At 35.5% G+C, this 14,579-nt stretch overlaps 1 protein-coding gene across 2 annotated transcripts in view; it reads right to left on the bottom strand.

Annotated features, from left to right (window-relative positions):
- Positions 1 to 6,020: 6,020 nt before the first annotated feature.
- Positions 6,021 to 14,579, bottom strand: part of bag6 (BCL2 associated athanogene 6) — a 47,096-nt gene continuing 38,537 nt past the window's right edge. For both annotated transcript variants that reach the window (XM_056473306.1, XM_056473307.1), the window contains exons 23-25: positions 9,978 to 10,085; positions 9,514 to 9,660; positions 6,021 to 6,707 (exon numbers count right to left, since the gene is read on the bottom strand). In XM_056473306.1, the coding sequence (XP_056329281.1) occupies positions 6,612 to 6,707; positions 9,514 to 9,660; positions 9,978 to 10,085 (351 nt within the window). In that variant the 3' untranslated portion in view covers positions 6,021 to 6,611. The remainder of the gene's footprint in view (positions 6,708 to 9,513; positions 9,661 to 9,977; positions 10,086 to 14,579) is intronic.

The following is a 14,579-nucleotide window of genomic DNA, read 5'->3' as shown; positions in this document are numbered from 1 at the left end:
TGGTATACCTAAAACAATGCAAACAAAGTGTTTTAATAAACCTAAAGTTTGACAAACACACACACACACATACATAAATATAAACAGTATCTTGCTTTCGGTATCTATATTTCAGCTGAGTAAGCTCTTTCCAATAAACAATCCACAAAACAAAATAATAGCTGAATCAATAGGAAACCTTTGAAATAATCAGATTTTTTAAAGGAAGTGTTTTATTTATTTTTAAAAAAACAACTAATATTTGCATAAATTACATAAAAAGGTGTCAAGATTTCAGACATGTTCACGTATTAAATTTAGTTTACACAGTACCAATATTTCAAAGAGTCAAAAGGGCAGTAAAACCAACTTTACCTCAGAATAGCAGGCTAGGCAGAATAGCGCTATTTACTGATGTTTTATTGTTAAACTAAATAAAAATCTACATTATCGATGCTGTAAAAGGAACTTTATGTACATATCTACATTTTCTGACAGACAGTTTGGGCTTCTTATCAGAATTACGGGAATTGTTGGCTCGACAATATTTAATTGGATAAACATTTTTTAAGTCTTATGCCTTAACCAGAATATAAAAATACATATAAATACATTTAATTCATTTACTTTAATTGGTACTTTTGGAATGTGAAGAGACTTTCAACCAGCACAACAAAAATATGTTTCTGAACACAATCAAATATACATATATATACATACAAATACATTTGAAGTCAAAATTATTAGCCCCCCTGAATTATTAGCCCCCGTTTATTTTTTGCCCAATTTCTGTTTAATGGAGAGCAGATTTTTTCAACACATTTCTAAACATAATAGTTTTAATAACTCATTTCTAATAACTGATTTATTTTAGCTTTGCCATGATGACAGTAAATAATATTTGACTAGATATTTTTCAAGACATTTCTATACAGATTAAAGTGACATTTAAAGGCTTAACTAGGTTAATTAGGTTAACTAGACAGGAACGGGTTATTAGGCAAGTTATTGTATGGCGATGGTTTGTTCTAAAGACAGTCGAAAAAAAAAAGCTTAAAGGGGCTAATAATATTGACCTTAAAATGGTTCATAAAAAATTAAAAACTGCTTTTATTCTCGCCGTAATGAAACAAATAAGACTTTCTCAAGAAGAAAAAATATTATCAGACATACTGTAAAAATGTCCTTGCTCTGTTATTTGGGAAATATTTCAAAAAGAAAAAAAAAGAAAAAAATCAAAGGAGGGCTAATAATTCTGACTTCAACTGTATATAACAATGTATGACATATATAGTACTTGCTCTATATATGACTAAATATATCTGACAATCCTTTTCTTAAGTTTGGGATAAAAACGACCTTCTAAGTTCTAGGAATGTTTCCAGTTCCAATCACCAAATCTTCATTAATCGATAAAGTACTACGAAATTTAAAACAATTGAAAAATCCAATTCAACTCCAATTCACTTGCATATGCTTTTTTTTACAAGTCAACATATGCAAATGATTGAATGCAAATGGAATGTCAGCTTGTTTCCTCACAATACGTCATTTTAGCACTAATTTGCTCACCACGGATATGTTTAAAAGCACATACCTGTGGTTTCTCTTGGACTCTGTCCCAGAAGCGTCTTCTCATAGTTAATCGAAGGGGAAGACGTGCCAATTAGTGAATGAGCTATCAGGATTAAGCAACAGAGCAACCGCTGACTTAAACCAGCCAGACAAGTTGACTGACCTGCAGCTGGATCTACACATACAATCAATCAGCAGTGGGGAGTGGCCTGATTATGCTGTACACAAAAGGTAAATATATGAAAAGCAGACCATGGCATCATGTTGTGTCTCACTCATTCACAAATCCTGAATGCTTTCAAAGTAAAGTCTTTATTTTTTTTTCTCTTGAAGTAGGTTTTGCTTTATTAAAGTGTGAAGTAAACATGCGAGTATCTACTATTGGATCTTGTTTCCTGTAACCAAATCAACTGACCATATGTGTAAACATGCCTGTGAGGAAAACTATATCCATGAGGGGCCTGTAGGACAGTGTGTAATATGGAATATATCATATAGGGCTGCACAATATATCGAAAAGTACTGTGATAATAGAATATGCCATTTTAGTGATAAGCATTTGTGTGCTGCATAGATAGGTTGTTGACCAATCAGATAGGGCCTTTACTATATTTAACGCTGCTGTTGTTGTAAAAGCTGAACAACTGTAAAAGACTGTGGAGACGTCAGATGCGTCAGACTCTGTCGGAGATCTTCTGTGGAATTTCTCAGCTTTGTTGTCTGACAATCAAGTCTTGAAATCTAACATCCATACCTCCCGACTTGATCGTGGTGTCTCACAGAAGCAGCCTCATAAAGACAGCATCTTTCTATCTTTCTGAGTGTATTTGATTTTATATTACACACCAATCACATTGTATTTTGCATTTTCCTAAATACAAACATTTTGGCAGCTGGTGGTTGTGGGAATGGGGAGTTCATAGGAAATGATGTAATCTTATATGTTTGGCTGCAATAAAAGGAAGAATGACGAATGACGATGAAGAACATTTTTCCTTTTCGCACTAATGACAGATACTGGGATATTTTACTGATGAATTGAGGATGATTTTTGCTTGCAACACAAAATAAATACCACAAAACAACTTAATATGTTTGCTTGCCCTATTTACAGTGCATCTGGAAAGTATTCAAAGCGCTTCACTTTTTCCACATTTTTTCCATGTTACAGCCTTATTCCAAAATAGATTAAATTAATTTATTTCCTCAAAATTTTACACACAAACCCCATAATGACAATGTGAATAAAGATTGTATTAAATTGTTGCAAATTTATTAAAACTAAAAAATCACATGTACATAAGTATTCACAGCCATTGCCATGAAGCTCAAAATTGAGCTCAGGTACTGTACATTCTGTCTCCACTGATCATTCTTGAGATGTTTCAGCAGCTTCATTGGAGTTCACCTGTGGTAAATTCAGTTGATTGGACATGATTTGGAAAGGAGTACACCTGTCTATATAAGGTGCCAGGGTTGACAGTGCATGTCAAAGCACAAACCAAGCATGAAGACAAAGCAATTGTCTCAGAAACAGGATTGTTTTGAGGCACAAGGCTGGGGAAGGTTACAGAAAAATGTCTGCTGCTCTGAAAGTTCCAAAGAGCACAGTGGCCTCCATCATCCGTAAGTGGAAGATGTTTAGCTTAGTGATCGGAGGAGAAGGGAGGTGATTAATAACCCGGTGGTCACTGTCTGAGCTCCAGTGTTCTTCTGGGGAGAGAGGACAGCCATATGTGCAGCAATCCACCAATCAGACCTGTATGGTAGAATGGCCAGACGGAAGCCACTCCCCACCTGGAATTTGCCAAAAGGCATCTGAAGGACTCTCAGACCATAAGAAACTAAATTCTCTGGTCTGATGAGACTAAAATTGAACTCTTTGGAGTGAATGCCAGGCGTTACATTTGGAGAAAACCAGGCACCGCTCATCACCAGGCTAATACCATCTCTACAGTGAAGCATGGTGGTGGCAGGATCTTGCTGTGGGGATGTTTTACAACAGCAGGAACTGGAAGACTAGTCAGGATAGAGAGAAAGATAAATGCAGCAATGTACAGAGACATCCTGAATGAAAACCTGCTTCAGAGTGCTCTTGACCTCAGACTGGGGCGACGGTTCATCTTCCAGCAGGACAATGAACCAAAGCACACCGCCAAAATATCAATTGAGTGGCTTTACAACAACTCGGTGAATGTCCTTGAGTAGCCCAGCCAGAGCCCAGACCTAAATCCTATTGAACATCTCTGGAGAGATCTGAAAATGGCTGTACACAGTCACTTCCCATCCAGCCTGATAGATCTTGAGAGGTACTGCAAAGAGAAATGGGCAACAATTTCCAAAGACAGGTGTGCCAAGCTTGTGGCATCATATTCAAAAAGACTTGAGGCTGTAATTGCTGCCAAAAGTGCGTCAACAAAGTATTGAGCAAAGGCTGTGAATACTTCTGTACATGTGATTTTTCAGCTTTTATATTTTTAATAAATTTGCAACAATTTCAAAAAACCTTTCTTCACATTGTCATTATGGGGTATTGTGTGCAGAATTTTGAGGAAATAAATGAATTTAATCCATTTTGGAATAAGGCTGTAACATAAAACAATGCGGAAAAAGAGAAGCGCTATGAATACTTTCCAGATGCACTGTATGTCCATATGGACAACTTTTTTTAGTGGTCACTTTGCTTAGTAGTTCATTTTGGTGCATTCAGTAAGAAATGCATTTCCAATGGCACTGGGCAAGCCATATTTGAGTGTCCATGGCAACTAAAGGCTTGAAATCCAAAATATCTTTGGTGCATTTTTTTCTGTGATCATAAAAATGAATGTCTGAATCATGATTATTAGAGTTAACTAAATCTAAATACATAGGACTACAATAATTTTTAACTTAAGTTAAATCAGGCTTACTGCAGGTTTGATGAGAGTATATTTAAAACTAAGACTTTATGTCCACAACGAAAAACAATACAGCAGCATGTTGAGAACTACATAAAATGTCTAGGGAGCACATGAGTTGCATTTATAGCAGCGTTTCGAAGTAAATACTGATCAAACTTAATTTTTATACAATTTCACGTAAAGTATATAAAGGCTTAAATCTCTCTGCTAGATTCAGCATCTTGAATGTGGAAATAACTTTTACCGTCTTGTATCTCTATATAGCTGATGGTGGTTGTCAAACCTGTTTCTATTGGTAGTAAACAGATTTAGGGGGAGTTTGTGTGTGTGTGTGTGTGTGTGTGTGTGTGTATATATATATCTGATTGAATGGCTGTGCAATATTCCAGTAATATCAGAACTCATCCAGCCTCTTCACCCTTGCGTACCACTCCGCCCACAGTAAGAGCCAATCAAAAAACTAAACTCACTCAATTTGATAAATACTGCAGCTGTTGGATTACAAAATGCAGTTTTGAGACTTCTTCAGGCGAGAGTGTAGTTGCGCAGATTTCAAATATGCAGATTATTTAGGAGAGTGCCTATTTGAAAATGTTGCTTGAGGATTTTGAAGATGTAACTTAAAGCCAGTTTAAACCAGCTTGACCAACCTAGCGAGGTAGGAAGACCAGCCAAAACCAGCTATGTCCAGCTTAAACTAGTCTTGACCAGCTAAAACCAGCCTGGAAATGGCCAAAGCCACTCTAAAACCAGGCTGGTTGACCAGCTAAAACTTAGGGTTTAAGCAGTTTTTTTTCAGCAAGTATATCTGACAAAAGTCTTGTCGTTGATACCAGTTGTAAAAGCAGCAAATAATAACTTGACTTCTAGTTGATCATTTGGAAAAGTGGCAAAAGGTAGATTTTTCTGATGAATCATTTGTTGAACTGCAACCTAATCATCACAAATACTGCAGAAGACCTATTGGAACCTGCATGGAGCCAAGATTCTCAGGAAAAATCATGGTTTGGGGTTTCGTTCAGGATGGAGATGTATGGATGCAGTCGTCCAAGCTCATGGGAGTCAAACACAATGTTAATTCTTTTTCCACTGCACCATGACTTTATATTCTATACTGTACATTATTTCTGTTAAGTGACAAGACTTTTGTCTAAGCAAAGTCAGACCTTACTGTACTGATTAAATAATTAAAAATCAAGGCATGATCATATTTTATTTTGATAAAATAAGCGTAATCTAGAGGCCTTTGCCTTTCATATAAGCCACTTCTGATACCAAATGATCAACTAGAAGTTATTTGTTATTCCTATATCTTTGATTAGCGACAAGACTTTTGTCAGGCAGTGTATAAATGTTTTTTAACTAGTTAAACTGACAAAAACAAAACCATACTAAAAATGTAAATTAGTAAACTACTAAAACAACTAAACAGAACATCTAAATGATTTAACATTTTAAATACAGTTACTAAAATAAGAAAGACTGCTAACTCTATTCATTTAAGTAATATCATAAAGAGATCTCTGTGATTTGACAAAATACCAAATAGCACAGAAAATGCACTAAACCAGTGCAAAAATGTTTAATTTCAGGCATTTTACATTCATGGTTTCAAATGTCATGTCCAAATTACATAATTACACACATTGATTATTATTTTGCAAGGTACCATAGATAAAGCCGTAGCAGAATCATGGGAGAGGTGAAAGGCAAGGCGTAATGTTATATTATCAGTAAAGCTTTAAACAACAGCATCCTTTCTGCATTATCAGTTTAATCCTTTTGTTATCGGCACATATATCTTTCTGGATTCACTTACTTATTTATCAGACTGCACCATAACACAGTTGTGATGCAGCGGTGGCGCTCAGACCGCCTCTTGACACAAATGTATCTGTGTTGACCAGGAAGAGATGCTTATCAGATGTTGCGTGTGCACAGACAGCACGCGACTCCTCCATACATGCACGAACTACACAATAGAACATCTGATGAAGCATCCAGACGTGGTCCTGCAAGCCGAGACTCATAGTCTGTTAAAAGATACTGATAGAAATGTGAAGAGTGAAGTCGTCTCGTCTGACAACACACAACTGTGCAAATCAAACACACACCCCACGCGAGGAACAGGGCTGAACATGTAAGCAAGAGGAAAAATTAGGAGTCTGGAGGAAACACCTGATGTGTGTTAGGAAACCGCCTGGGGTTGTAATCTGGGTCGTCCTTTACTCGCTTCTGGATGTCGTTTTTCAGCTGGGGAGAAAAGGAAAACTATTATATTAGTGAGTTGTGTCAATCAAAATATAGTCAAAACCCAAAATAAAAAGAGTTTAAGAGGTGTTAAAACTGATTGAAAAAAAAAAGATTGGTTTTGACTTTCCTTTTGTTATGTTCGGGATAAAAACGTCCACTAAATTAAACAGATGTAAAAATCCATCAGATAAATATTATATTATATTTTTTTTCAATTTCTTTTGCATAAATCTGTTAAATCAACCTCAGTCCTGATCAAAACTACTAAATTGTTTAGAAAATTACAGAAATTTTAAGTCTTCAATTGGCAAATTCATAAATGATGCCACTTATTTGGTGAAAAAAAACATGCACAAATTGACATTTTCAACAAAAAGTAATTGTGAACTGGATTAATTTGACCTTTAATCACAGTATTGGACATGTGAAAGATTAGTAACAACATTGGCTTTGATGCGTTGTTAGATTTTCATTTTCTCTTCCTAATTTACTGTTGGTGGCTGTTTTTGCCCCATTGACTTCTAATATAAACACATTTGCTAGTGTATAAATGCACAGTCTTCGTTTACACCATGTAGTTCTGAGAGCTGAGATGCATATTTAGATTTTCTCAGACAGATCAAGATAAGTATGTAAAGGTCACTCTTACACTCACAGTCACACACTTTAATTTGCTGTTATACTCCATATAAAATCCAGAAACTAAGCTTTTTTTTTTTTGCACAGGCCTATCTAAAGGGTTAATGGTGCCAACTGAAGATCAACAGTAAAAATAATTTTTTTTTTTTTTTACCTCTTATAGGAAAAAACAATCAAAAACACCAACAAACAAAAATGCATGATTATATGGTTTCATGGTTTTGTAATCAAAAAATGTGGTTATAATGGTCGTCAATGGGGCAAAAACAGCCACCAACAATAAATTAGGGAGAAAAAATGAAAATGAACCAAAAACAATGCATCAAAGGCAATACTGTTTCACATGTCCATAACTTTGATAAAAGTTAAAAGAAATCCAGTCCACAATTACTTTTTACATTGAAAATACGTCATTTTGTGTGTTTTTTTATTCACCAAATCAGTGACATTATTTATGAATTAAAGAGTTAAAATTCTGTCATTTTCTAAGTAATTAGTAGTTTAGATCAGGACTGAGGCTGATTAACAGATTTATGAGGGGAGAGAAAAAAAAAATCTCTCTGATGCATTTTTACAGCAGTTTTTTTTAGTGGATATTTTCATCCCTAACATTCCCCTACTTCCACTATTTCCACTACTACAGTCGAAGACAAATTTAGTGAGCCTTTTAAAAAGAAGTCTCAAACTTTCAATTAAAAAAGCTAATTAAAATAAAAATCAATTAAAAATGTTTTTGACATGATTGGAGAACAGGTCAAAATATTTATACATTTACACATTCACACGCAACCATGAAATAAAGAACTGTATCTTTTCTGGAAATCCAAATTGGAATATTTTACTTAATTGCAATTCCATATTTTTTTTTATATCTAGCACGGCCCATAAAATAAAGATAAAATTATAATTATTCAATATTATAATAAAAATGTAACTTTTAAAGGGCACCTATTTTACCTCTTTTTCAAGATTTAATGCAAGTCTTTTGTGCCTCCAGAATGCATCTGTAAAAATTTAGCTCAAAACTGGGTGTTGATTTAGCTCAAATGGGTGTTTTAGCTCAAAACACCCATCAGATTATTTATTATAGCTTTCTGAATTTGTGAAATTTGAGCTTTTAGGTCACTGTAGCTGTTTTTATTGCCTGTGGCTTCAATGCAAATGAGCTGGTTCTCCCCGCCCACCGTTCCCACGTACGTGTCAGAGCCATAAGATCTGTCTATTGCTTTGATGCGTGTAGCCTTCACCTGCTGCATCTCACGTAGATAAACAGCGCAGTGACAGACAAGAATGAAGCAGATCTCCCTTACTAAGAACTTTCCCAAACAGGATACACAATAATATCCACTGCTGTATGGATATCTGTTATGCTAATGTATAAAAAAACGGAATAAAGTCTACAAACTGGGATTGAAGCTTCTTTTTTAATTGTACTGACACTATGCGGCTGTGATGATGCATTACGTAGTGATTTTACGGTCTTTTCTTTATTACAAACTCTTTCTTGAGGGGCAGATGATCACAGAGAGCTGAACAGATCTTTTAACATCAGTTGCTTTGCACACGTTCTGTCTTGTTCATATGATTATACACATTACTACGGAGACATGTTAAAAATTGGCTGCCAATCAATTGCGTGGGCGGAAAAAACCCTACTCCTAATTCAAGTTGCAGTGGGCCTTAAAATGGAAGAGATTTGGATCCTATTTTAAAGTCAGAAATTTTTTAAAGAGAAGTGTTGTGTTTCTATTACTCCAGTATGACTGTGGACACACTATACCTACACACAGTTCTGTACAAACAGCTTACAAAAGTTGATTTTTATCATAGGTGCCCTTTAATACAGAATTCTATTCATGTACTCAAAAACTGTGTGCAATAAAAGCAATCTACTCTGTGACTTGTTTGGAGAGCTGCATTCTAGCTGAACATCTCTATTATCAGAAGTTATCATCTGCTGTTATATCACTGATGTCAATCTACTACATATAATTTACATATTCATCTAATTTGCGTGCTTTTTATCTCTAAACGAACTGGAATGGGAACTTTGCTGTGAGTATATCAGGGTCTAACATAATTTACACTCAGAATCAATGATCTTTAATAAATGTCTTAATTACAAACCAAAGAAAAACACATAATGATTACTTTCCACTCAAGATACCTGTTCACTGTAGGCTTCCTGAAGCTCAGGATTTTCTAAGTCCCCTTCTAGGGCATTAGGAGCTGTGATGGGTGTTACACCGGCTGATCTGGCCGCTTGACTCACTGCCTCAGAGAGAGACAGTCTGAGCCCATCACTCTTCACCATCTAGGAGACACACAATGACAACCATTTTGATTATTGTGATGCTTAACCAGACTGGGCAGAACAATATCCCTGTGAAGCCATGATTATATAATTTCCTTTGAAATAATCTGCCATTTTATACCCATGAATGGATTAACACCTGCATACCTGTTTGACCTAATATAGGTTAATGAAACAGTAAGGTATATATTGTACAGTACTTTAGTCAACAATTATCGTCTAAATGGCGCTATAGAAATGAAACTGACGTTGACAGTCAGACAAAACAGCAGTAAAACATGAGTGTATTGCAATGTGAACAAGCAAATAACATTTACCTTCCTGCGCTTTGCTGGCATCCCGAGCAGATATGCATCAGAGAGAGGAGGCTGGGCCTTCATCTTCCTCTGACTGACCTGATCTTGTCTGATAATGGGAACCCATTCCTGCAAATCACACCACTCATCAAACACTCACTCTCACAGATTTCATGATCTGCCTGGCAAAATGCTTATAAGTCACACACAAGGATGCAGTAAGAGTAGTAGGGATGAGCTAATGACCATTGGTGCTCAATTAATACACTAAATATAAAGCTTTTAATTGTCCTACTTGATTAAGTCTGTCTGGAAAACATTTAAAGCCTAGTTCACACTACATGACTTTAAACATCGGCAGATACAGTAGGTGAGAGTTCAAAGTGACTATTACCGCCGGGCCTTATACCGCCGCCGTTTGAAATAACTGCTGCTCTGTTTTTAGTGTAGGACCGCAGTTTGTGAAAAAGCCGCCAGGGGGCGCAAATGGACGGGATGCGAACGGAAAGAAATAGCCTTTACAGCAGCTTTAAATATGCTACTGTGCTTGTAAATGATATTAAACAATAGGTCAAAGCATTATAAGTCCTTCATTAATCATTTAAAATTTGTTAACACACTTTATTGTAAACTTTTTAAGTGCAAAGAGGACTCGTTTTGGAATTGAAGAAATAAAAGACAACTAACATGACACACACATTCAGTACAAATAAGTAGTCTTAAATAAATAAATAAATAGTCTTTTAGCCTGCTTTTAGTGTTTGTCGTTTTGATAGGACTAAGACAAGACTTTTTCATTTATGTTTTTATTTATGTTTTTAGTTACATTTTCGTTGTTGATTATATTTTACTATCTTATTTTATGTCTGAATTATTGTACATAATAATAAACGAATAATGAAAATAAATTAATAATGAAAATATGCCTAAATAAATAATTTATTTAAAGATATTGCGGCGAAACACTGAGAAACGGTCAGGGGCATGGTCTAAAGAGCTTAAGTTGAATGCTGCTTCATCAAAAGCAAAAAAAAATAAATTGACCTACCTTAAGCAGATCACTAAAAGTATAATAAAAATAATTTTTCTCTCTCTCTCTCTCTCTCTCTCTCTCTCTCTCTCTCTCTCTCTCTCTCTCTCTCTCTCTCTCTCTCTCTCTCTCTCTCTCTCTCTCTCTCTCTCTCTCTCTCTCTCTCTCTCTCTCTCTCTCTCTCTCTCTCTCTCTCTCTATATATATATATAATTATGTATTTATTTAATTATATATCATTATAAATATATTCTTAATAAACTTCCCAGCCACAAATATTAAAAAAACACAACTTGTATTAAAACTGGGCGAGGATTAGAAAGAATACGATGCTTGTTATATAATTTTAAATGTTATTCCTCTTGTCCAATTTCTTTATGCACATTTTTTCACTCGCTACTCTGCCAGGAACTTCGCCGCTAGAGAGCACCTTCAAAAATCTCAATCTCATGGCTCATTCTTCACGAATATAGAATTAAAATAACGGCGCGTTTGGTTCATTGTGCATCCCACGGGTGCAACCAACAAGAGTTGTGCATTTTAGTTTAACTTTTTGAGCGTTAAAAGCAGTTCGGTGTTAGTTTTTATTTAAATATATCAAGCCGAAACTAAACAGCGCATTCTCTCCGCCTCCTCCTTCATAGACCGGGACGCACTGCTGAAGCAGGCAATAGAGAAACTCCGTCATTCATCATAATCTTAGCTGATGTTTCGGAGTCGAAAGAATATATTAAAGAGAAATGTTCTTTTAACAGTCCCTTTATATTTAATCTTTTTCTTTCTTTTTTTCCTGTCATTTCTCTTCAGCAAATTATATTTTTTAAAGCTGCTTGATTCTTTTAAAACCGAAAGCAGAGCCCGTCAATTGGTGTTTTTCCATAAGATACGTTTATCCTACGATAATTTATCCTCTGATCCTTTTGCATAAAGGTTTTAATAAAAAAAAAAAAAACAGGTCACTTAATTACTTTCGATGTGCTAAAATATTTGTTAAACGAATGTTATTTAAAAAAAGCATATGCACATATTACAATTGTAAAATAGTCTAAAATGCATGGTCTAGTCAGAAATAAAGGAAATTAGTTATATTTAATGCATAAAATAGGCTAGCCCTTTTATAAATTGAGTTTAATTGATTTGAAACTTTTAATTGCATTTTAATGTCCTGTATAAATAATAAAAGTTGCATCAGATTGACAAAAAAACGAATATTAATACCTGCAAACAGGGCCACGGTTACTTTTTTTTTCACTGACTGGCATGACTGGCAAACGCGTCAGAAAAAAAACTGCTGAATCTCTGCGAATATTTGGTTAACTTATAAAACAAATGTCTGGTTTAGTGATGTTAGTAATGCATAGAAAAATGCAAAGCAGAATTCTCCTGAGCTCATTAAACCACTGATGACAGCGACAGAATCACTGGCCCACCACGTTCTTACGAACATATTTTATTTATTAAAGGTATTATTTCATTGACCTGAACATAACCAGTTATAATATAATTAACCCATCGTTTAAAGCAGGCAACACTCTATTCAGCTATGTTCTGTGTTTTTACTTAAAAATATGTTCGTTTTGGCGAATGCTTGGAGCGTAATATAGATATTTTAAATAACAGGTAGTAGGGGTGGGCGGTACACCGGTGTCATAGTCATCACCGGTGTGACATTGCGCCACGACATGGATTTTCTAATACCGTCAATACCGTAATAAATCAATTATGCGCCTTGAACGGCCTGCATTTACATCAATAATAGCTAATTCTAAATAATAAGGCATTCAATTTTCTTCAACCTCACCTAAAGTTATAATAATAATAATGGCGCAGATGACAGCGATCATGACATGAGGTAAATGTTGATCCGCCAGCTGAGATCAATCGAGTGTTTTCGGAGAAGGTGCCCGAATCTCGATGCGTTGCATTCACCGCGTGTTCAGCGCAAATGTCCGCTAAATATAAAATCTAACACTGTACACATCATCGCCAAAGAAACTCACCTTTACTAAGTTTACACTGAAACTACGGCCTTTTTTAATTTAGAGATGGTACATTTGAATTGCCTCTGCCACTTCTTCCCCCACCTCAAACCTGAAAGTTGAAGAGAGACTCTATTCTTTGAATAAAACTATTGAGCTATAAAGGGAAAAAACGCAGAAGAAATTTGCCATTATATTAATTTTAGCACAGCTGCCAGTCATTTTCACATTAGTTTTTCAGTTAGGGATTAATATTAAAGTAGCCTAGTAAAAATGTCTATACTATAATATTATAATTTGTTATATCCATTATTATTATTATTATTATTATTATTATTATTATTATTATTATTATTATTATTATTAAAGCTATACAATTGACAAAACGCAGAACCCTTAAAAAAATTTGCTTTCATTTTGACATAGCTAAAGCACACGTTTAAAGTTATGTAAAAAAACATCCCATTCTACAGCAGCAGTCAAGTTAGGACACTTAAAAATGCCTTTTGCGTTTGAAGATGATCGACCTGCGAAGTTATGTTTACAGTGTTATAAAAGAAAAAGGTAGGCTATTTAGTGCGTGTGGATTTACCGTAGACAGGCTTTCTGTTTGGCTAATGCCTAAAAATGTAACTAAGTAACACATTAATTTTAGCAACTATTTTTTAAATGGCATTTAAAATTTAAATTTTTTTTTTTTTTAATTTAACATTTAAATATAATTTAATTTAAAACATTTATTTTTTCCTCGCTGATTTTGGTTGGGTAATAAAGCGTGATGACTCAGATATGATCTAGTTTAGCTTGCATGTGTGGGCATATTTGACGTCTTTACCTAAAACTTTAAACATTTATAATATTTAAAATAAAACGGAAAGAAATAAGGAGACTAACATAATTTAAACCACTTATTTGGTGCTTAAACCACCTTCAGAAAGTTTTGCCAGCTGTGGTAGAGCGCAACGGAGGCTCCACTGGAATGTAGCAGATGTGTTAAAACTTGGTATTATTTATTAATATGTTATTAATGTGTTTTTGTGTTCCTCGTCTTGTGCGTCGCCATGTTATTGTGCGTCAACGTCACGTTTATCTGTCCTTAAGTGCGCATATAGTCGAACATTTCTGCTCGACATCGGTAGAAACAAACTTCACAAGTTAAACTCCGCGGACACTGATGAGCTGCAAGATCTCGGCTTGCTCCGGATGCCTACCCATCCTCTGACCCCCACCTCACCACCTCGCCCACAATGGAGGCGCTTCAAGCGGCGCGAGAGGAAGCAGAAGAGGGGTAAGCGCGGGGGTATCCGAACAAGGCTAGCGGCTAACCCCCACAAACCTGCTATCCCCTCCATCATTCTAGCGAACGTACGCTCGCTAGACAACAAACTGGACTACATCCGTCTACTTCGTTCATCACATAGGACTGTAAAGGACTGTTGTGCTTTTGTGTTTACGGAAACTGCACATTAGTGAGCAGCAGACAGCCCACCCCGATGCTTTTCTCATCCTGGCAGGGGACTTTAACCATGCAGACCTAAAGAGTGTTTTTCCAAAAATACAACAACACATAGACTTTCCAACACGGGGCAATAACACAATGGACTTTGTTTACAC

The sequence above is a fragment of the Danio aesculapii genome, chromosome 15 (assembly GCF_903798145.1).
Source record: "Danio aesculapii chromosome 15, fDanAes4.1, whole genome shotgun sequence".
NCBI lineage: Eukaryota > Metazoa > Chordata > Actinopteri > Cypriniformes > Danionidae > Danio > Danio aesculapii.
This window is presented reverse-complemented; position numbering and strand designations above follow the sequence as displayed.